This window comes from Fistularia commersonii, chromosome 9, assembly GCF_037954325.1.
Source record: "Fistularia commersonii isolate RoL2024-O1a breed Wild chromosome 9, RoL_Fcom_v1.0, whole genome shotgun sequence".
NCBI classification, from domain to species: Eukaryota; Metazoa; Chordata; class Actinopteri; order Syngnathiformes; family Fistulariidae; genus Fistularia; species Fistularia commersonii.
In genome coordinates this window covers 4,432,927-4,457,902 of record NC_141292.1, presented here as the reverse complement: position 1 = coordinate 4,457,902, position 24,976 = coordinate 4,432,927, and the positions used below count along the sequence as shown (strand labels likewise).

The following is a 24,976-nucleotide window of genomic DNA, read 5'->3' as shown; positions in this document are numbered from 1 at the left end:
TCACGCCACCGAGAACAGGATTCTTCACGTGATGCTCATCTTTAATGACAGAAAACAATCTTTTGCGTTGCTCACTTTATTTTGAAGTAAAAGATGGAGTTTGTATTGCCTCTGCATTCGCACACACATTCACTCACTCATTTATTTACCTTTACCTAATTTAACATTCAAATGTTTGTACTTTTTAAGACCTTAAAACACTTGATAGCCTTAACCTTAACACTTTATATTTTATTGTATTTCTTATTCTCCCTCCTTCCCACTATTATCTATTATTGTTGTGTTTTGCTTGAAACTCTGGCACAACAATCTCCTTTGGGATAAATAAAGTTGTTCTTATCTTATCTTATCTTATCTTATCTTATCTTATCTTATCTTATCTTATCTTATCTTATCTTATCTTATCTTATCTTATCTTATCTTTAAATCCTGCTTTTTCTGCACAGGTGACACTGGGCAAGATGCAGGGTTTAACCCGAATCGGGCACCTGGCAATCACGGGGACACGTTTCAGGACAAATTTTATTTATTTGTACTTTTTGTATTTTATTCTTTTATTCATTTATTGTCATTTTTGGAGCGTAGGAGGAAACCGTGCAGGCAGGCAGCTCGGCAATACCTTTGACGGATGTCTTAAACAAACAAACAAACAAATAAAGAAACAAAAACACATACAAATAAAACTGAGTATAACTGACACACAAGAGGATAAATGTCTGTATACCCATTAAAAACATTCAAATATTAATGAATAAAAAAGATGATCATAAAAATTGAAAATAAATAGAAGTATTCCTTATTCTGTTTAACAAGGGAAAACAAAAGTTTTTTATTTTATTTTATTTTTTCCCATAAGAGGCCACTGGTAAAACACAATGCTGCAAAACAACAACCACTGCTTTTCTCCGCCAGGCCTTTTATTTCACTCTCGTTCGGCCCGTCGGGCAGCTTTTCGAAGGAATATCTCTTTTAATAATGTTCCTTTTCTTTCTCTCTGCGTCCTCTTCATTCTGCAACAATGGTGAGACGCGCTGCATTGACCGATCGATGTTCATCGCGGCGTCTTGTTGCCGGGTTTCACCGGAGACTGCGAGAATGGCAGACGCCCACTGGAGGTCAGCCTCCAAGTTCTGGCCGTCTGGACATCTGACGATCCCCAGCTGCGTCGACCAGGAATCAGGAAGCAGGAACGGTGAGCGTGACGGGGACGTGAACCTGACCGGAAAGAGTTTCTACAGGTGGAACCGCCTGCGCGTAAGTGGAATTTTGTATTTCCGAACGATCTGTCGTGCATAATTTGACAAGAACCCAGTCAATGCGGCTGCATCTGATCTGTAAGGAAATAACACTCCAGACTCCAACAACCTTCAACACTTAGTGTCTTTATAAAACATATTTGCAAAATATAGCCAAGGCTCATTCATTTAAATACGCATAAATAGCAAGAAAATACTTTCCCATTTCAATTCAAATCATTTTCAACTTTATACACGAATCAGAGATGGACATGGTATGAAAAGTCGGGACGGAAACCCCCTCTTGATTGGTCGCGGCGAGAGAAACACAAGCGTACGGCTGAAGCGGCAGTCGATTATTTCCGAAAGAAAAAAAAAAAAAAAATTGTACATCCTCCGAAGCCACGTGTTCACAAACATCTAAAACCGATTCAAGTGTGTGAAATATCAAAGTCTTTGGACGGAATGCCTCAGAGCGTGGTTTCCAGCGATGCGGTTTTTCTCTTTGCACCGGCGAGGCGATGGATACGTGACACCAAAGTCAGTCTATGTACAATAGTGCAGAGGCGGGGGAGCTTCGATCCGAGCGAGGCCGCGGAGAGAGATAATTGCACATGGGCCAAAAAAAAAAAAATCCCTATTCGTTCAATTCGTTTTTTGGGGGGGGCTGAACCCCCGATTTGTCTGAGTCCAAAGGAAGATGGCATCTTCTCCAAAGAATTCAAAATAAAGCGCGTCGCAGCTTCTACGTCCTTCCACTCGCTGTTTTCGGTATCGACGGATCCGGCCATCGGTCGATCCCTCTGCCCGCCTCGAATGTCGACGACCTTAATCTGATATCTCATAGGAAGTGAACAAAACTCACATTCGCTGTTGATTTTAGATTGTGGCTTAAATTGATTTACCGATCATCGCAATGGATATATGGTTATGTAATCGATAACAGCTCTAAATGTGCAGAATTTGCGCGTCCTTATTCTGGGCCGTTTGCAGAAATTTCTTAATTTGGTATAATTTGGCTGCGCTTTTTTACATTCATTCCAGTCACTAATTTAAATAAATGTAGATTCTTTTGGATTTCTTGGGAATCGTTACTTCTCATCACAACCTCATCTCATCCCTCCGGCATCCTGGAACATTATAATTTGGCTGCATTTGAAACTCCTTACCTTGGATTTAAAGTAACAAACAAACAAATAAAATATAAAACAGCACTCTGTTGTGCTCTCATTCAAAACTTCAAGCTCCTTTTGCCTCTTTTTTTTTTTTTTTTTTTTTTTTTTAATGCTATCGAAGTCTTTGTAAACATTCACAGAGCTGAAACAGTTCTTCAACGTGTCATCTGTGAAATCATTTCATTTGGGCAGTTTAAATCAAAAAAAAAAAAAAAAAAAAAGAAAAGGAAAAACCAAGAGTCCGGCCTTTTCACCGCGACATCGGCGAGCTTCGGAAGCATCGCCGATGTCGCTCTTCCTCTTCTCAAGCGGGTTCTTGGCCCTTCTGGAGCAGGACAGACATTAACGTGAAGTTCTTTTCTTGACTTTTTTCCAGCTCATTTGGCCGGCTCGGGGATGGGAGGCGCTCGCTCCAGCCTCATGGTCCAGGGGTCGGAGGTCGCGCCGTAAAACGGCGTGTGGCCGAGCATCTCCTCTCCGGAGGCCAGGGCGAAGGCGAACACCCCTCTCTGCCTCCCGCCTCCCGCCCTCTCCTCCTCGGGGACGCGCTTCATCTCGCCTCGCCGGTCCACCCTGCCGCCGAAGCCGAGCATCTCCCCGAGCCCGTGGCCCTTGACGCCCTGGTAGGAAGAGTTCAACCCCTTCTCGTCGAAACGGGCGTTCTGGGCGGCGGGCGGGCACAGGAAGTTGCCGTTGGGCGTCGGACGCCAGGCCGCCGGCTTCCGCCCCCGCCGAGGGCGGGAGACGCGGCAGCTCTGCCTCTTGATGTGTCGGTGCAGGTGGTCGGACCGCGTGAAGCTCTTGTAGCAGTGCTCGCACTGGTAGGGACGGACGCCCGTGTGGATGCGCAGGTGGTTCTTCAGGTCGTAATTGTGCACGAACTTGGAGTTGCAGTGCAGGCAGATGTAGGGGCGCTCGCCTGTGTGCTTCCTCATGTGGATCTTCAGTTTGTCTTGCCTGCAGAAGAAAGAAAACCGCGCTGTTATATTCGGAGAAGATTAAATGCGTTATTCTCATCCATCTGCGCTGTTTTTGTGTAGTCGCTTTTTTTTCTTTTTTTTTTTTTTTTAATTTTTTTTTTTGAGCTCTCCACCACGGAGACGTCTGCTTCGCCTCACGTTTAACGTGCTGGCTGGTGTTTCTCTTGCGGTTCTCGGAGTGTCAGGAAATAAATAAATCGTCAGCGTTGACGCTTTCCAGAAGTCTTCGGCCTCGTGCTTCTGGAGGCTCCTCGTGACAACTTCAAGAGAAAACCAGGGATTCCCCCCCGATTCGGACCTGCCGTTGTTTTGGCCCGGGTTTGTGAGACGCCGATGGGAATCATTTATTCGATTATTGTCTGACCACTTATCCAGCACTTAGGGATCACGGGGCGGCGTAACCGTTCACTCTCTCGTTCACACATCTGGGTAGTTTAGTGTTTCCAGTGAACCGGCCGAATGTTTTTTTGGATTGTTGATGGAACCCGGAAAATCCGGAGGAAACCCACTCGTGCACGGGGGGGGGAACGTGGAGACAAGGGAAAGGGATTGTCTTGCCGTGCCGCGACCGATGGGAATCGATTCTTCAATAATCGTAAATCGCGAGTTTAAAAGCGAACAGTGACAAATAATTCACTGGAATTATATCGACGGTTTGCACTGCGTCCTAAAACGACAAATCTAATTTGCTAATTTACCTGAAACGATGCCTCGCATAAAGGGGAAGAAAGCATTTGCAGTCTCAACATTTTGTAAGAATTTAAACATTAAACATTAATAGATAAATAAATAAATAGATAAATAAAATCTTTTCCACATAATTATTTGTTAAAATTTTAATTATATTATTTTATTTTAAATTAAAAATATGGCCATTTTTGTATTGTTTAACAACATTTAAAATTTAACGAGCATTTTCTTGGCCTGAATAGATCAACAAAAAACATAGAAAACAAAAGAGTGAGATCTCACGGAGAGACATCACCGATCACCCGTCACTTTTATCCTATTCTTATAGGGTAATAAAGTCAGAAACTAACGTTTTTTTGCTCAAATCACACATACGAGAGATGCGACAATGACGATACCTGGTGAATCTCACTTCGCAGATCGTGCACATGTAGGGTTTTTCTCCCGTGTGCGTCCTCATGTGCCGCGGCAGCTTCCCGGCCCCCTGGATCACCTTGTTGCAGATGGGACACTGCTGCGAAGACTTGGGCTTGATCTTCCTCTCCTCCTCCAGCTGCCAGGGAGGAAACAGCGCCCCCAGGTGGGACGCCGAGCTCAGGAAGCTCAGATACGATCTGAAATCGGCTTCGTTCTTTACGGCGCCCAGAGCGTGACCCTCTGACGGCACCGGACCAGCATTCATTGTGCTGCAAAACCCTGAGCTGACGAATTCCTTCAGGAAGTCTCCTTTCAGCAGACTGGGCGGGACTTCCTCCTTCATTTCCTCCTTTATGATCTCCCTTTTCACAGCTAAATCGAGAGGCCTGGAGGCCTCGAAGGGCGCAGGTGTGGGGAAGGCGTGGGGCAGCCTGGTTTGCGGGGAGGCTCCCGCGCGAGAATGCTGATGGTGGCCGGTGTCCAGGAACTGTTGCGTGAAAGCCGGGAGTTCCGCCGCCCACATTGACGGGTAGAAGCCCGGGAGGAGGGGAGAAAAGCCGGATCTCCGGTCCAGCGCCGATATGCGGGGGTAGAGCCCCTCCTGCAGGAGCGACTCGATGGAGAAGTCCTTCAGGGCGCGGCTCTCCACGCTCTCCTGGAGAACAAGATCACACCGTCGGCACGCGTTTGACGTGAAAATGCGAGAAAATGCATCAGAAAGCGTACCTGTTTCCCCCTCATGTCGTCAGGGCTGTGAGACTCCAGCGACTCTCTGCGAAGGTCAAACTGCTGCTGGTAGCTGGAAGTGCTGGGCGGCGGCGAATCCCCCGTCCCCAGAGGCGTCCGTTCCCCCCGGCTGTCGGACGAACGCGGCGACCTCTCGCTGACATCGTCCTCCTCCTCCTCCTCCTGCTCGTCCCTCCTCGACCCCACGTCTTCCTCTTCCTCCTCTTCCTCTTCCTCCTCCTCCTCGTCCTCCTCCTCTTCCTCGTCCTCTCCGTCCTCCCCTCGCCCGCCGTCCCCTCCTCCGCCGCTGTCCATAATCTCCAGGCAAACGTTTATGATGCAGGGAATCTCCAGCATCTGGGCCGCGTTCAGGATCTCCTTGACGTTGGACGCCGTCACAGTCAGAGTGGAAGTGTAGGCAAACTCCAGGATGGCGGTCAGAGATTCCGGAGCGACGAAGTCGATCTCGTACACGGCGGCGGGATGGCGGCCGCCCTCGGCCGTGGCGACCGTGAAGAGCTTCTTGAAGTACTGGCTGCAGGCCGCCAGGACCGAGCGGTGGGTGCGATACTCCTGGTCCCGGACGATGAGGATGACGTCGCAGAGCAGTCCGTCGCGTCGCTGCTCGTTGAGGCTGCAGAGAACATCGCTGCTGTGATTCGGGAACGGGATCCCGATCAGGTCTTCTTCTCTGTGATGGACCATCCTCCTCACTCCTTCGCTCCGTCTGGGATCTGGGAGGGACGCGGTGAAAATACAGTCCGGTCAGACGGAGGACGACTGTCTCCACATTCGCCGATGACAGTGTGATTTAATTGAAAGTTTAATTTCCCCTTACAGCCGCGCAAACTATCCTGTCAGCAGGATAGGTGGCATAAAAAACCAAAAAAAAAATGGATAATTTGGTGTAGAATCGTGAAACTTCAAGATCGATACCACAAAGAGAGTGGCTTCCAGTGAAGAAACAACGGCGTGTCCAAGTTTTATATAAAATTTTTTTTTTGTTCAAATCCACATGTTTAGGTAATCCCTTCAATTATCTTTCCCGAAATTTCCAATAAATAATAAAAAAAAAAAAATAATGAAGTAAAACAATAAAATAAAATAAAATAAAATAATAATAAATAATAATAATAAATAAAATAGTATAGTCTGTTCCAGAAAGTCCATATGATACATGTAACTGTTTCCCCTTTGTTGCCAAACCCATCTGCAATTCTTCCCATCAATTTAACGTGCTCTCATCTCTGGCCTTTCTTTTTTGGGAGAAAGGAGGGGTTTTGGGGGGGGGGGGGGGGGGGGGGGGGATTCCCTGCTCTCTGTTCTGACTTTTTCTTTGATAGCGGGGAAACGCCACCGTTTGAAACAAGTAGAGATGGCAAAGTGACACATAAATTCCCAGTACGTTCGCCGACCATGACCATGATTCATGGTCCATACTCTAAGGGCTGAACCACAGAGGCACCCAATTGTGGCGACTCTGTAGCTTGACTCACATTTCCACAAAATTCTTACTTTTCTGTTTATCCCAGCTGTGGGACGAGACGGCGTTTCTTTCTACACGATCCGGGAAGAATGTGTAAATACTAAATGGAAAAAATAGGACCATTTAATGTCATGGTGATTCCGACTCCGAGGGGGCCGGCGATGGGGGGGGTGGGCGAGGCTCCGATTCAGAAACACCTGCGGGAGAGCTTGTTTACACATACCGCGCGGGTTCTCCTAGCAAAGATTCGGTGATGAGAGACCGAGGTGAAAAGACGAACCCCGCTCCCCCAACTCCGAGCGCCGCGGATTCTTGAAGGTATCCGTAGGGGACCGCCTGGACGGAGAAGAGTCGGGAAGGGTTCAGTGTTTGCGGTTGTCTGGGAGCGACTTTGCCGCCTGGATGGGGATGATTCCACATTTCCTTGGGGTGTCTTACACTTTCACGTCTAGCCGAACACATCTGGAAACTCGCCGAAGGGTTTATGGCGACAGAGACGGTTCTTTCGGGAAGAGCAATTTGTTCCCGACGGGCGAATATCTACAAGTTGGCTGATATCGTGTCAATGCGGCGCCGTGTTTGATTTCCTGACGGCTTTTTTTTTTTTTTTTTTTTTTAAATCATCTATCACGTTATTTATCCAGCGCTGGGACGCGATGTTAATTTTCCATCTGAATTGTTGGATTTTCTTTCTCGGTCAGTTACGCTTGTGAGATAGCATGAGGATATATTAAAAAAAAAACAAAAAAAGATGCAGGGTCAATGAGCTGATCGAAAAGAGAAAGACGAGAAAGACAGAGAAAGATGTTCCTAATATCCACCAGCCCTTTTTATTTCTTCTCATCATCAATAATTCTGCTGATTCCTTAGCAGAATTTCTAATTTCTAATTTCTTATCGGGAACATTTGGCTGATTTTTTTGGAGGGGGAATCACGACTCATCGCTGAGCGAGCTTCTCGAGAAGGGGATTGGAAAGAAAGAAATAATCATACCGAGCTAAAATTTTATTTTTGTAATTTGACAACGTACGTGACAAACAACTCTTGTGATAAAAATGTCTTAATTTTAGAGTTTTTGAGAATAAAAGATCTATTTATACATCACCAAACCATTTTTTTTTTTACACGGTTTAGCAGTTTGTTGTACCAACAGGCATATGACATACTGTTGATGGAGGTTAAATTATGGTTCATTTTTAAATGAATATTTCAAAAAAATAAGATTGACTAAATACAGAAAGCATGCTCCAGCTCCTTGTCAGTCCCGGGGCGTGACGGATGTCGGCCTCGCCGGGCTGATCTTGTTTATACTATGTGACAGTCTAGCTTTATTGAAATATACTGTCTTGTTTGTGAGCCATCTGTGCATTTGGTAAATACGGCACGATTCATTATGAGCGCACGCCATATTTGGGAGTGTTTATCGAATTGTGATTTCTAATGCGAGCGCGCGCGGATCACGAAAGTTGTCGGTTTTGTATGAAATTCAACCCCGAGGGTCGTTTCAACCAGACGATACTTTCGACAATGCAGTTTGATGAGGATGCGGTGAGAAATAAGAGCCTCGAAGGGGGTCAGATTGTTCTCTAGATACTATATCCTGTCAAAACACTTAGTTTGCAAACTCGCTCCTCCGCACTCGTCTCGGCTAGAGTCTTGACATTTTGATACGCTGTTTATTCGCCTTGGCGGTTTCTTTAATCCCCTGCAAACTCCTCATTCCTCGGCCGGCCGAGTTCCTACCTGTTGATTCACCGCACCGCTGTTTACAGTCAAAACCCGACAAAACTTCCTTTGGCAGGGCCCTCGTTCATTCACGTCTATGAATAGAGCTTAAACTTAGCCGTCCACACTTGGTGGTCACTGGAGGCATGTGTAGATAAATACTTTGAAGCGGCCCTGTTCACCACAGCTGCATTGTTGACTGACTCTAAATGGCCCGGGACTGAAGCCGCACACACACACACACACACACACACATGCATGCACGCACACACGCATTCTCACATACCCAAAGAGAGAAAGTCACTGCTTGAGAAAATCTCTTAGTTTACCTGCGAGTCCACACCTCGGATACCAACTTACATGTAGTTTCTTCTTGTCGGTCTTGTTGCTAGGGAACAGTTGCTATGTTTGTGCCATTGATACAGTGTGGACATAATTAAATTGTCTATAGAGGAGGGGGTGGTATAGGATATAGGTGGACCTGTGTGAATGCCTCGGTGGGAAATGTGGAACAAAAGAGCGACAGAGTTCGTTGCCGTCCAGGCGAAGCGATGACACGACGGACGCTTTTCTTTTCCCACGCGTGATGTTTCGTACACGACGCAAACTTTCACGCCGAATGACGCCCCCCCCCCCCCCCCCCCCCCGCTCGTCATATTTTTCGACAGAGGTGAGAGAATCTCCGGGCGGAGAGCGAGGGAGAGATCAGATGGCTCTAAAAGTTCCTGAACAGGTTGCACAAACACCAGTGGAGGGGCCCCTCCCTGCAACGGCGTGCCAAGGCAAACAATAGTGCAGAGCTTGGAACAACAGCGAGTGGATAAGAGGGAGCGAAAGAAAGAACAAGTCTGACTGCGGAGGGCTGGGCCGACCCGCTGTCATTCTCCCGCTCCGGGTCCATCCCACCCACTCCTGGAACTATAGGACACGTGCTGCTGTTGCTGTTTGTTCGCCCGCCGCCCCGGCGAGCGCCACTCCCCTGTGTTTTCCACCGTTTGCCTGCCGCCGGCTAGCGCTAGCTCTTAGCGGCCAGCCCCTAATTACAATGTGGAGAGGATCTGAGGAGGATGTGCCACATAGACAGGGAGGGGAGGAGGGCACGGCTTTCCCACCGCAAGGTCCCGGAGCGACGTTTCATCAGCCAAACGGCAGTAACCCTTTGCGCGCCCCGCACCCAACCGGAGCAGCCAGGGTGGGGACGTCTTGTCATAATTACTGTTTGAGCAATTTGGCTCGACATCCATCTTCTAGGCGGGAGAGAGAGCTAAACCGCCATCACTGGCCTTCAACAACCTACTATTACCTTACCATCACCTATTATGACCAATGTTGGGTGAAATGCTCGACAAACCGACGCATTACTTACACAATTGCTTGTCTGTAACTCAGTAATGTGTGACTTAGCGCCGAATTCAGTAATCGCTAGAACTTGCGTTACAATTTGTACAGCGGATGGATATTTATATTTCATTGTCTTTCTTATTCTTCCTCCTTCCTACTATTATCTATTACTGTTATGTTTTTGCTTGAAACTCTGGCACAACAATTTCCTTCGGGATAAATAAAGTTGTTCTCATCTCATCTCATATTTAATGGTACATTGATAACATATGTTATATTTGACACGAAAATGCAGTATTCGGTTTAGCGTGCTATTTTTTAATGCGGGTCGTTTTTCAATTGTCTTTTTATCGAATTCCTTTCGAATGAGATATTTTTCTGAAGAGGGCTTTTCTCCTGTATATATACATATGAAGAGTATATGAAGCTTATATGGCAGAAACATGAAATAGTTTCTCACTTTATGTGTCGAATAATGAAAATGAATGACAATGTGTCATCTCTTGCCAAGTACTTAAGTAAAGTGCTGCATTGCTTTTTGAAAAAGAAACAAGCTGTTATACATTCGTTTTTTTTTTTTTTTTTTTTTTTTTTTTTGACGCTGATGATCTTCAGTAAACCGCCCAGTCTGACCTCCGATGACCAACCTCTCCTTCCTGTCCGTCTCTGCCCTCCTGCCTGCCTGTATCGGCCACGTCTCCGCTCATGTCTCACTTAGTCACTAACACTTTCAACTCAGCACTCCCACCCCGAATCATGTGTCACCTCCATTCGGTGTTGTCCTTCTCCCAGGAACTTCATCTGCTTCCCTAATAATCCCCTCCACTCCTCGTCTTCTTCTTCTTCTTCTTCTTCAACTTACGTCCCGTCTCACTCCCCCCCCCCTTCCCGTGTCACGAGGAGGCGCTCATTTGGAGCTCCGGCCGGCGACAGCTTCCCTGACAGGGCCGGAGAATCCACCTGATCGACGTGTCGGATCGGCTCCGGCCGGTCGGCCCCGGTGAACACCTGCTAAACAGCTGTCGCACGTGGACTGTTACGCGGGCGGTAATTTAAAGCATGGGCGGCGGGCGTTCACCCACCGTATTAGGAGGAGATATTCACTTGACCTCCTCTTCCTCCACCCATTATTTCCAGAGGAGCACAAGTGCATCTGTCTCTCAAGAAGTCCCCACCCCGGCCGCCATAAACCAGCGACGAGACATCGATTATTTGCGATAAAACGCCAATTTTAGTGCCAAAGTTTGTTCAGAGGTTAACGTTCATCCCAACTTTTTTAAGAGTTTGATTTGTTCATTCATTCGCCGTTCGTTTGTTTAACTTCTGCTTAAAGAGCAAACACCAGCGACTGCTCATTCCTATAATTTATGATTCCCTAAAACTATTTTCAGTAAATTATGAATTATTTGCGCAAAAGATTAAATGCGTTATTCAGATGCGTTTGAAGATTTAAAAAATTCAATTATTTGAAGTCGATACAGGGCTGGTTTTTAAGAGATCCGCGGGCCAATTTAACCTGTTTGGCCTTTTAAAAAGCCTGTTTGGGCTAAATGTCATGTCCAGAGCCTTCAGGGGGGCCCAGAGCTACACAGCATCCCCGCGCTCCCCTTAAACTAAGCAAAAGTTTACAATTAAAACTGCCAAAAATGTTCTCATTGAGGACGAATGATGCTTTTCTTCTTCATGCCTTCACACTCTTAGCATTAAAGCTGGTGTTGCGAAAAACAACCACAGATTTTAAAATATTATGAGAGCAGTGTTCATTTTTTTTTTTTGTTGTTGTTAAAATGTTATTTATTATTTAATATTACAGATAGGTTAAAAGGGTTTGTGGGTCTTTTTTGAAATATCACCTTTATGAGTCTTCCGGTTTAAAAAAAATATATATATATATATAAAAATAAAATAAAATTGTTGACATTGAATCCCTTGTGATGGAAGCTGATGGTTTGATAAAGCAGTTTCAAATAAATGGAGGAGAAACACCTTGCAGATGCACACCGGCAGGGTTCCAAGAGGAACGATCAAGCATAATTCAAAGAAAGTTGAGTTTCGGTTCAATGACTCTGGTGTCACTGGTTATATTATCTTTTCCTTTTGAATAAACAACCTATTTTATAGTTGACTTAAATCAAATAAATAGACAAGACAATTGAATTAAACCCCGTATCACAATCCTTTTGTCATTTCCTGTCGTTTTCTTTCAAATGACCGGCTACAAACGGCATTATCGCTCACGTCGACCGTTTTTTGAGTCGATAAATTTCCGAAAATATTCAGAACGCCATTAATTTTAAATGACTCCCACAAAAATATGAACGTTATTTACAGCATGAAAAACCACCGAGCCGTAAACAACCATAATGGTAAGAGTGGTCATAGTGTTATGCTTCTGTATGAGGTTAGAGGTCTGTCTGCTGGCCCGCGACGGTCCCCTCATAAACAATCATTTACAGCTCAACTTCAAATCCACAACTTGTTTGTATTTTTCCCGTCGCTCCCCCCTTCCTCCCCCTCATCCTCCTCCCCAAACCCAACTCGCTTTGGCATTTATTCATTTTTTTTTTTTTTGTATCACCTGACTCTTCACGTTGGACGTGACGGAGAAGGAAATGTAGATATGGGACATCTAAAAGTGAAATGTGTAATTACCGCTGGAGACAAAACACGTACTTAAGTCCACGAAAACTACTGTTTGACGTTTCCAGCATGTGCTGCAATGCTATAAACACTTTGTGCCATTTTCAGCCTCAAACAAGATTTACGCTCAGCGCCTAAATCATTATAACGGAGCGACTGTATTGACCTGTTTGAACCTTGTCAGACCAACAAACGTGCAGAAAGCAGGTACTCCGCGGAGTGATGCGCATGTGTGTAGCACAATGCACAAGTGCAAACTTGCTTACACACCATCACACTCCTATTATAGTCACAAATGATTAGGGACACACACACACACACACACACACATACACACATGTCTTAAAACTCCTGCACCCGTGGAAAGTCTCACATGTCTTGATACGTTTCGCGGCATTCCACAGCTTCCCCGCAAAAAAAAAAAAACAAAAAAAAAACAAAAACCCTCACCTACCGTATTCTCAGGTCCTTCTCGGACGGCTTTGTATTTCCAAAACTACCAAGAGCCTCCGCTGCTCCCGGCTTGACCTCTCAGCATTGCCCTTTTCGATTGAAACACAGCCGACTCTCGCCAGACGGCCGAGCCAGTCCATTCACAAGCTCCTCACACCGGCCACGGACGCCCATTCACAAAATCAAAAATCCTAATCATAAAAAAAAACACCCCGGAGGAGAATATCCAGCGTGTGTGTTTGTGTGGCGGCGGCGGCAGCGGCGGCGGCGGCAGCGGTGGTGGTGAGGAGGAGGTCAGGCGAAGGCAGAGCAACAGGAGAAGGCAGTGATTCTTGGGTCTGCCGGTGTAACGGAGTGTGGAGCTCAGAGTCAGGTTGTGTGTGGCTCATGTAGGACGAGCTTGAGAGTGAGAGAAAGGGAGGGAGGGCAGCAGCACTGCACTGTGGAGATGTCGCACCACTAGTTTTTATAGCAGGGTGGGTAGCTGAACGATAATAATACCCCGTCCTCCTCCACAACACAAGTTTAAGCGCACTGTGTAATAAGCCCATGGCGCAGACACCCTCTGATTTAGGTCAGACAAAATGAATTTTTAGTTGTGTTAGAGTGGATTTTGGTATAAGGGACCGGGGCAAAGCGACTTGAAGGGGTTGTTTGGGGAGACCGAGGGAGAATAAAAAAGGAGGGGAAAAAAAAAAAAAGTCGAAACTTGGAAAACTATTTTGTGTGCACCTCTGTCGGTTTGCGTCTGGAGCTGAAATGAGATGTTCGGGGCTGTATGGAGTAAAGAAGCGGAACGCAACTGCAACTCGAAAAGCCACTCGGTTTGACTTTTGCTCCAGTTTAACAAGAATTCATACTGTTACAATTTGGGATGTTGCGGATACAATTGAGATAGCTTATTTTCATCTCTAAAATTCAAACATTAAAGATGATTAAAATCCACGTCGTTTAATATTCGACGCCTTGCGTCGAGCCCCGGGATCGGAAACGATGACATTTTTAAAGAAAATATGAAGCTGAGAACACCCGAGAGAGAGAGAGAAAAATAAAATTAAACCGCAAATGCTTCAATAGACCACAAGGCCCCGTGAAGAGACTTATTTTTCTCTGCAGGAAAAAAAAAAAAGCCTTTGTTTCACGGGAGGTTCAGAAACCAGGTTGACAAGGAGAGGAAGGCCAACGTTAGTCTCCCACTTTGAGTCAGAGCGCAGAAGCAGACTAACAGTTGTTGCGCTCATGAAGGCCACCGAACTGTGAGGGGGAGGACGAGGAAGTATGCGGAAAGGTGTACTTACAATGCACGTATTATACTTCTGTGTTGATTTCTATGGCCATCGGGGTTCGTGGCATCAAGAACGTGCACGTGTCAAAGTTCGACGAAGCAGAGGTGCGAGCGACAAGCTCGCCGCGTAGGATGAGTCAAAGTGCGTGTAACCGAAAGGGTAAAATCTAGGTGGAGACATCCGGTGCGACGTAAAAAACAAATTATGTTTTTTTTAGTGGTCTATTAATTTAGATATATTTAGATATGTTATTTTAGATATATAAGCAAGCAGTGGTGAAAATAAGAAATGCAAGGAACAATCTTACACGCATTTTAGTACAAGCCGTAGCCTCATTTTTTTGAAGGTAGAACAGGAAGTGACCCATTGTTAACTTGGCGGTTGGAGGACCTGCTATTTAACACGTAAAAAAAAAATACTCCGAGCCGTATCCAGCAACTGCGCTGATTCTTGAGCTTCCCCAGATCAGGTTAGGCACCAAGTTAGGCTATGCAGTGTGTGTGTGTATGTGTCTTTGTCAAAAAAAAAAAACAAAAAAAAAAAACCCTCACTAACCCAAGCTTACTGTTCTGTATATTTCCTTTGCATCTTGTATTTGCAAGTGTTATTTGCAGTCCTTATGTCCTCTATTGTAAGTCGCTTTGGATAAAAGCGTGTAATGTAATGTAATGTAATCGTACAGCGGACGCAGCCGAACGATGCCAAGTCAACTTGAGCATAAAAACACCAATCGGAGCGGGCATCAAAACTGCCATGCCCACTTCCCCCCCTGAGGAAAACACATAGAAAGCAAAGTGCAGCCCGTGCCCCGGTGGTTTACACTGTTTCGCGCGGGCTAAGAGTCGAGGCCGGGCTCACATTGGCATCTCATTTATATAAACGGGGTTAGCCACTAACTGCTCGCAGACCAGCTAGACGACCAGAAAAACAGAACTTGCCATCCTATAAGATGGGCTATCTATTCTAAACCCGTCGCTGCCGTCATAGCAACACAGTGTAAGTGGCACCTGTGTGGAGTGCTATGTTTTAAACTGTGTAAACATGCAGCCTGTTGTTCTCTAAACTGTCACACACCGTGATGGACACAGACCAGAGTTATAAAGGTGCAGTTGCAAACTGTTGACGGCGTATTGATCTGCGCTGCTGCAAACCCTCCAGGTGTCTATTCATGCGCTGTTTGATTTCATCATGTGGGTTAAGGGGGGGGGGGGAGCAAGAGTTTCACATACTTGCAATTTATTTGTGCTGCACATTGTATAAAAAGAACTAAATATGCTCTTTCTTCTCTGAGACTTTACAGCTTGATGTTGAAGGCCATGTTTGAACGGGGGAATTACCAAGATGTGTATCAGATAGCGCTATCCTCCCTTTAAAATGACCAACATTTTTTAACAGCGTCCGGAAATCCTGATTATACCAGGTGGCATTTCATCCCAGTTGTGATTTAAGAAAAAAAAAAATTTAAAGTAGGAGAGAATCCATGTGAAAACGCCAGACTTTTGGGCCAAAATCATCTTAAACCCAAGACCCAAAGACACGCATGAAAGACACCTGCTAAAATGTCATCAGCGCAGACGAGACGGCGATGACGCCCCGTGGACAAACGGCTCCCGGTGTGCGACGGATGCGCAAAATTCATGATTCACCGCTCTGATGTGACACTTACTTTTTGTTGTAAGACTCAGCAGCAGAGCGATATCGGGGACGCAGCGTAAATCAGATGATCTGAGCGGGACTTGAACATCCGACCCAACCCAAACCTTCCCGCTGATTTCTTAAGTTTTTAACAAAATAAGCACAAGTTGCGTCGCATCAATGAGCCGGGGGACTCTTTATTTACATTCCTCTGTGACACCGTGTAGTCACCATGGAGCGGCCATTTTACATAGTTTCACCAGGGCGGCATTGTAAACAAAACAACAAAAGTCGGTTGCCTGAATGTTAAAAAGGTTTTAAAATAAGTTATTGAAACTCGTGAGGTCTGATCCTCCACAGGCTTCCAGCAGGGGCCCCAATTTGTAATCATTTTCAGCAAACATCGTTGAGGTTCATGTCAAATGTCCAGGACTGGTGAGGCTCCTTTCCCGTGCCAGTTAGGATGGTCTAAAGACTCAGAGTCTGAGTGGAAGCCATTTGTAGCAATTTAAAACCAGCTGATTGTAAAATAATGATAATTATAAAGCTAATGAAATGTTGATTCCGATCGGTCGCTCAACTCGGCTCGCTGTATCGTACTTTCCTGGTGTACAGCCCCAGTCAGCTCCTCCAAACATCTAGTCGACAGTTTCCGCAACCCAACAGCACGGAATACACTAACTTTTTAATCAATTTAATCCTTGGAAGTTTAAACCTTATACACCTAATATTAGATTCAAATTTGACCATATATTGTTTTTTGTGATGGACAAATCCTGTTCCTCCAACAGTCCAAAAACATGCTTTGCCCAGATGTTTGAATGACAGCGAATGGTTGCATGTCCCAATATGTGGCCGTTTGATTGGCCGCCGAGGGTGCACCTCCACTGTCGCCCAACGGCGGCTTGGATAAGATTCGGTCTCCCCGGCAACACCGATCGTAGGATAAGTGGTTTAGATAATGAATGAATGGATGGACTCTTTGTGAAAGTTCAATTGCATAATCCAAGACACAGTGACCGTCCAACACGCCGCTTCACACACAGATTCCCAGTGCTGATGTTTTCATTGAGCAAGTTTATAATGAAATGAAATGGGAGCCTCTTGTCAGTCTAGATTGATCTTAATTGCTATTTTCCAAAGTATGCAGTAATTACTTAAAAGTTACCGCATGGCCGCCGGGGACTCGGTGCAGAAGTGGTTCTGCAGATATTAACCTAACGTGCCTTCTTCAATATTCTGAACCCAATACACACACACACACACACACACACACATATAAGAATATTTGATTTGATAACTTTTATTGGAAAAGGTTTGCAAATTGGTGGTGCATAGAGAACACCTGTCTGCACGTGCAAGTCCTTCCTCATCTGCCTACGTGCCAATTCACCCCAGGGGCCTCCCATGGATCTCAGGTGGGGGTCCAGGTAGCAGATGAGTCCCGTCCTCGGTGCCGAATCCGTCTACGGGGTCTTGATGACCGATAAATAACTACAACATCAAACACTTTTCCGGCTGCATGGACACGCAAAAGAATTAATCATTCCAAACATTCCAATGTTTTAAACATTGTTTCTCTGGTTTCTGACTTTTTTCCACATTCCATATTCCCATATCCCCGCAGAAGATTGCAATCCAATTTTTTTTTTTTTTTTTTTTACACCATGCTTCACCAAAATGCAGCATGGTGGTTAAAACTTGCCTCCAGTGTCTGTGTGGGTTCTATCCCAAGACCAAATGCACGTATTGGATCATCTGATGAATCTTAGGTGTCTGCTACCTCACCCAATGTCAGATCAGAATGGCTCCGTCTCCCATGACTCTGCACACCGAATTAGCAATATAGATGATAAATCAATAAATTAGCCAGTCTGATATCGAATACTTGAGATCAATTCACATTGATTTCAAGCTCAGCAAGTAAATATAAAGTTTTCATTCCCATTTGAAAATACACCCTTTTTAGTTGATTATCCTTATGTTTGTTTTTATAGTTTAACTAACAAAGAGATGCTGTCTGGAAACCAATCAGGAGGACAGGTTCCACACCGGTAACTATAAATCAAATTTCCTGTCAAATCGTATTAATTAAAAAAAAAAAAAAAAAAAGTTTTATCGATTTACTCTGAAGCTGGTTTGAATTTTAAACCGACGTTTGTATTATAAAATAACGAGGCCAAATTTTTTTTCCATCTGCTGAACGTCTGTGGATTTTTAACTGTGAGACAGTCAGCCTTTGTGCCCTTTCCCCCGGTGTCTCGGAGGCCAGGTGTGGCCTGCTGTGGGAGAGGCAGGAAAGGGAGGCAGTCATACCCCCACGGGCCGGAGATATATCAACAGGGGCCGTCTCCCAGGTCCACACCCCCTGCCTCCCGAAGTCCAAGGACAGGGGCACGCTTGGATGCGAAATTGCTTTAACGCAAAGGGGGAGGGGGTTTGGGCATCCATGCGAAACTACTGTAGCCTCCTACAGGACATCGGTTACTTTAAAACGCTGGATCACAGACTAAAACTTGCAACACACTGACATATTTCTAAGCTGAGACACACACCCATCTATCATCCCTGTGCAGCCTCACCTAGGAGCATGCCATCCCGGTGAATGGGATGAGGGCGTTCACTCTCTCCTGGCTCCCGCCGCATTTTCAAGTTTCACTCGTCATGGGCGGAGAAGAAACGCGTGGTCGACCATTTTTTGAACCTTCTGCTTTGTTTGAGCGAAACGTGATGTTTGCCCAAGAACAAAATAAAAATTTATTTCATGCCATTGAAATATGAAAATGTATTCTGTTTACGAAAAAAAAACAAAAAAAAAAACTGCAAACAAAATCTAAGAGTAGCACCTTCCCCGCCACGACATTGCGGCTGAATGCATATCATGTTGCGATGCGCTCATTTGATTGATTTGGTGTAACCATTTATGTGGGAACACGTGTCGCAAGGGTCGTGGGGTGAATGAGGACAGCTCCTTAAAGTGATAACGAGAAGGAGGCCAACCTTGGTGGGACAGCCTCTGTCTGCCCTCAGGTAGTGTGTGTGCGTATGCATGTTTGTGTGTGTGTGTGTGTGTGTCAGCAGGAGAGCCCTCGGGCACTCTGGCACCTCCTAATTAAAACCAGTCAGGCTGCAGGGCAGGGGAGACAGATGCCTGTCATAATACACACACAAAGACACACACACACGCACACACATATATATATATATATATATATATATATATAACAAGATGGCAGACCACAGACAACACTCGAAAGAATGTTGCGTAGGTCAACTATTTCTGGCCCTGTTTCCAACTTGATCTGGATCTCACACACATCACGCAGGTAAATTCTAAATGAGCCCCTATCACACACCGGACACACGGTGACAAACGCCATTTAAACACACGCGTTTTTTCGGTCAACAGAATTGTTTACCTGCTCGTTTCGTGTGTGAACCCATTACTTATGTTTGAAAGATTTGCCTTGGGTTAAAACAAACTTAGCTAATTAGCCAGAAAGCCAAAAAAAAAAAAAAAAAAACGAGTAAGTGAACTCTAATTGGTTTTACTACCTGCAAACCAAGTGGATTGCGGCCAGCCTGCACACCAATTACATGAAGAGTGTGCTTTCACACTCCGTCACATATAGTTGTGACCCTTGAGTTTCCAGACACGTCTCTCTCTCTCTCTCTCTCTCGCTCACTCTCCTTGCACAGAATGAGAAATGATTATACTGGCTGTCTTTTACCCCGAGCCTCTGTCACATTTTGCTCCCCGCCCCCCCATAGGGCCCTGAGCTGCAGCTGACCACATACAGTACTTAGCAGGGTAACTGCTGTTTGTCTGGGTTGGGTGGGTGGATCAAGGCATGCTGCTCTCCTTTCTCTCCCGGTGATTAGATAGCATAAGCAGGCCAGCTAGCCTAACCCACACACTCGTGTCTCTAAAACTGCCATCCAGCCTTGCTTTCTCCTGCACTGCCTCTCACACACAGGTGGGTGGACCCACTTATTCAACCCAGATCTTTCTTTTAGACATTATGAAATCGTGCTCTCGTTCCCTCGTCTTCTTTCTTCGCCCGGCTCCCTGACACTGAATGACAGCGGAGCTCTGCTCTCGCAGGCAGGCTGTCCATTTTGAAATGTAGTTGCGTGATCGTTTTGAATGATTTCCAGACTGAAGTCGTCATTAAGTTGGGAGAGGTGGGTGGCAGGAGGTCAAAGGGGATTTTTCCCCTGTCAAGCGGTAAATATCAGCAAACACCCACAACTACTAGAGCTTACCAATGAAATGTCACTAATGAGTATGAACTATATGTATGTAGTGAATACATACACACTTACATACAAACATGAATGTCTGCACACATACATACAAACGTATGTACATGCGTACATATATACATACATACATACATGAATGCGTGTGTACATATATGCATACACACATACTGTATATGAATGCATGCATACATGAATGAATGAATTAATGCATGCATATATACATACGTACATATATACCTACGTACATACATGAATGACTGAATGAATTACTGCATGCATACATACATACACAAGGATACTTACATGCATACATGAATGTATGCATACATACTTATATACATACATGATGAATGAATGAATGAATGAATGAATACAAACATACATACATACATACATACATACATGAAGAAAACAAGATAACAAAGGAAGAAAGGAAGACAGAAAGAAAGAAAAAGAAAACAAAGGAAAAAGGAAGATAGAAAGAAAGAAAGAAAACAAGCCACATTTCCTGTTACTCAAGATGTGGGTTTGATGCTAATGGAGTTGTAAGTGTTATGTCAAGACCATATAAAATAGAAAACTAAACCATCTTAAAGTATCCTTTGTTTTTGCAGACCCCTTGGCTGCCATAGGTGGATGTTGGGCAAAGCTGTAGCCATACTTTCACTCTACCCCTGACACAAGCCAGTCATGGTCAGTCATTTTGCGACTTGGACTAGTCTGAGTCTATATATGTAAATTCCATGCAAACCTTCATGATTATAAATCTTGCCCAAGGTGCAACCTTATTCAGAATTTGTCAGTTGCAACTTAAGTCAAGATTACATTCTGGTGCAGAAAGTACCTGGGTGGAGTTTGGAGGAAAAAACGTTTTTGGGTCACGCAGTTTAGACACCATTGCTAGTGTGAAAGTCGATATCAAATAGGACAAAAAGTGATTTAAAGCAAAAATGCAACGGCAAGATGATTTTCCCTGATGTCGATGTAATTACTTTCAGAAAACCAGATGATATGTTTGTCTCCAGGTTGTCTTTAGGGAAAATGTAATTAAAAGCTGATTTTGTCAGAGGATGCCACGTTGCAACGAGGTTGGGATTGGATGTGACAAAGCACGTCTTGCAGAGGTTGCCGTACAAATCTTAGACTACTTCAATCGATCTCACCGCCCCAAAAAGTTGTATTTTGCAGTTCCCGCGCCTGCCCTGTGTCAGTGCGGAGGCTAACGGGACCGTGTCAGATAAGGTGCGTGTCCAGGCGACCTACTCGCCCAAGAGTGTGAGGAAATCACACACGTCGCAGCGATCCGACAGTGAGAGAAAAGACAAAATTGACGAATCGTTGATGGAAAAGGAGGAAGAAAGCGTGGAGAATAGAGAGGAGCGATTGAGCCGGCCTCTGGGTGTGCCAGTGCCTGCCTCCTCCTGGCTGCTTTGTCGTCGGAGCCAGGCGCTGTGTTTCGTGAGGAATGCAAAAGTACACAAATCCCACAGAAGGAGCTTTTTTGGCAGGGCTTGGGCCTCCCACCCACGACAACCTCTTCAAGCCTCCTCCCATCCTCTACTCATCTGTGAGGGGCGGCTTACTCACCCATCCTAACTCCGCACAACAAAACCTGGACTTCAAACCTACGGAGGGGGGCGGACACGCACGTACGCACGCACACAAAAAGGCTTCATCTGCCACTGTATAGGATTTTGACATCCGTTTCATAGGAGGTTACATTTTGACTAGATGTTACTCTATGTTCCTTTACCGCCTGGTGGATGCCGTCTAAGTGACGTTGTTGCTCCTCCGATAACCGCATTGCACGGTTCTGTCGCCACGTGCACCCTAGCTTGACACCTTTATCCAAACTTTAAACTTCCCCTCCAGTCGGGTTCTTCTGCTCATTCACATATTCATGCGCGGATTCATTATTTCTACAAATATACTGCGAATTCCTTTACAGAGTCGCTCGAGTATTGGCTTACCGTATACAGCGCACTGTCGGCCAACAGCGCGCTGATGGTTTTTATTGAATAAACATGAATGAAACGTGCCTCGGGTGATGTTTGTTGAACACACCGATAAAAGAGAAGCTCCATGACAAAGGCCAGAGAGGATCAGGTTCATTTCAGATAAACCGGGGAAGAGACGGAGGCAGACAAAGGGACGCGGTCAGTATCTCCTCTGTGTCAGGGAGTGCCTTCAAACTGATCAATCCCTCACTTTTCTTTTACTATGGTGCCTTCAAACTCACATCTGACACATTTGCACCTTTACTATCACCCATTTGGCAGCATTTTCAGCAGTCAGAAAAAAATGTCAGACCAAATTCCGCAAAAGCTCTATTTGTTTTTTTTTTTTTTTGTCTACATGATTCTTTCTATATGGAGTCGGCGCAGTGTTTGGCACTTTCGCCTCACATCAAGAAGCTCCCCGTTTGGTTCTGATGGGAAGCCTTCATAAGCGGAGTTTGTATGTTTCTCTCCCCGTGTCTGCAAGGGTTTCCTCCAGGTTCAACCCGCGGTCCAAAAATTTACACTAGGTTCTTTTCCAGCCCCCCACGAGTGCACGATAAGCAGTACAGATAACGAACGAAATTATCCGGACCAAAATCAGACTCTCACGTTGATGCAAAGTGACTGTTAAAAACCTCTTTTGACTCAAAAAGCGGGGAAACCCAGGGGGACACTCGGTCCAAGCGCGCAGTCTTGGAATCAAAAACACAGCCTTTCTGTTGTAAATTGAAAACTTAACCACGTAAACTGTCAAATATACAAAAGTTTTCAAAAAAACCTAAATTACACAGTGTGCAGACATTACATGTTTGAGAAAATCTAGTCGAAAGGAAAATTCAAAGAAAACCCGCAACGGATGCTTTATGTCAACAAGCATCAAGCGGCTTGTTCTCCAAGACGCATCCAGAATGGAGTTAGCTTTATTTTTCGAATCATCTGAGCACTCGAAGGCGGACGTAGTCACCGAATCACGCCCTGTTTGCAGAGAATATCTCTACATGTTGAAGAATCGTGTTCACTTGGGAGTGAACCAGCAAACCTCTGATAAGCGGCCGGCTACCTGAGCTGATTAGCTCCCTCGGGGCTAATAAACATTTAAACCAGTTCTATCTCCAGTATATCCTGTAGCTGATTAAAATCAAGAGCCCAAATTGAGCATATCCTGACTAATATAGTATGAATGGAATGGATTATGCTGTGGTGATATGGCAATGACGGGGGCTTTTTCTTAAATATTCTTTTGCAGTGTTTTATACTGGATATTTATATCTTATAGATCATGTATGTATGTATGAATGTAAGCTGGACGTACATTTGCACTGGTTTTGTCAACGTCTGGAAATGGTAGGTTTTGTACTTGTGAGCTATTTCTTAAAACCTTGTGAGTCATGAGCGCATTACAAAGATCATAAATCCGAAAAAGAGATGTAATGATTTAGTGATAAATAGCGCTTGGATGAAGATTTCATTGTCACTAAAACCACTGAGTAAAAACATCGGAAAAACCAGATGTTTCAAAACAGAACCTTTGAGGGCAAAGAAAGTCTATTAGTGAAGTTAAAGCAGCGTATACATGCGCATATTAGGAAAATCGGTTTATTTTTCCTTGTCCATATTTAAGCATTTGATTGCTTGTTTGGTGTATTCAATTGGAGTGACAAGGAGTTAAAAAAAAAATGCTTTATGCAATGGCACTATATCAGAGAAGGATTTGGACAAACAGAAAACCAAACTGGGATGTATGGTACACCCGCCTGGGCTGACTGTTTAATCAAGATGATGTATTAATCTTTTGGACAAAGGAATAGAGTTAATAATTGTGTTTGATCGGGATATCGCAAGCAGGAAGAGTTAAATAATCGCGAGTGTCACACCTCTGCTCGTGGGTTTTGCAAAAAGGGCACAAGTTTCTACGAAGACCAAGTTTGCGATGCAAATTCAGTAAAACTTGTACGCACGAACAATGTAATCACATCTATCGTGTTAATATTATGCATAAATTTTGGGGGGGGGAGGGTGGGTTGTAAGAAATTGTGAATAAATGCTTGAATGATATTCTAGAATCATATCATGCGTATGGTCGTGCAGCCTTTTCTGCGTGGGCTTGAAAAAAAAAAAAAAACACTGGTTCATGCAAGCCGCCGCCAAAGAAATTGAATAATATGCATAATTATGTTCTAACGACGAAGACAAATAGAAAAATAAGCAGCATCTTTCAACGGCGAAGCAACAAAGAGAAAGCAATGAGAGGTGTGGAAACCAGACAGCGAGACTACTGACCTTATAAGAAGAGAAGAAGTCTTGGTTTCAGTTCCCCCTGTGCACTCGGTCCCTGTCAGGAAATTCAACCCTGCCTGAGCGCTGGCAGACTTGTGAAAATGAGAGTGAGTGAGACAGAGACACGAAAAACTCAAATTTGCTCTGAAGGTGTGTCGATTATTTTTTTTTTTGGGGGGGGCGAAAAGGTAATGTATCACAAAACGGTTATCTAAGAAACACAACAAAACAAAACTGCTACGCCCACCGTGCTAAGCCAACACCCCTCCCTCCCTGTAAACCAAAAGTATTTGGCAGTGTTCCATCACAAGTCCACCTGTGCTCAGGGGAGGGGAGTGACACACACTTACAGGCCAAGCCTAAAAACCGCTCCTCGTCTTAATCTGGGTGGTACGACTGCGGTTATAATAGCGGCGTTGGACAGCACGAGAGACGGTGATGATGGGCTTGTAGGCCAGACCGGCGCCCGAGGAATCCGAGTCAGAGATCAGGTTGGAGACAATCGGCAAAGGCCTGGCTGATGCGACACCCGAATGTACAGCGAGCACTCCAACCAGAGCATGTATATTTCATCGAGAGCCATATAGTATTTTTAACGCACAAAAAAATGAAATACGTTTTACCTTTAATGCGACCTCTGGTGC

General features: G+C 44.9%; 1 protein-coding gene across 3 annotated transcripts; it reads right to left on the bottom strand.

The window, feature by feature from the left end:
* Positions 1-864: 864 nt before the first annotated feature.
* zbtb7c (zinc finger and BTB domain containing 7C) lies at positions 865-24,419 on the bottom strand. 3 transcript variants are annotated; one of them, XM_086152063.1, is made up of 4 exons: positions 24,336-24,419; positions 5,224-5,957; positions 4,479-5,152; positions 865-3,367 (listed from the first exon to the last, which is right to left on the bottom strand). In XM_086152063.1, exons 2-4 carry the CDS (start codon positions 5,926-5,928, stop codon positions 2,788-2,790), a joined length of 1,959 nt encoding a protein of 652 aa, XP_086008189.1. In that variant the 5' UTR covers positions 5,929-5,957; positions 24,336-24,419; the 3' UTR covers positions 865-2,787. The 3 variants fall into 3 exon arrangements, with proteins under 3 accessions (XP_086008189.1, XP_086008191.1, XP_086008188.1); XM_086152065.1 differs by lacking the exon at positions 24,336-24,419 and adding an exon at positions 12,866-13,207; XM_086152062.1 differs by lacking the exon at positions 24,336-24,419 and adding an exon at positions 12,870-13,207.
* Between the last annotated feature and the right edge of the window lie 557 nt (positions 24,420-24,976).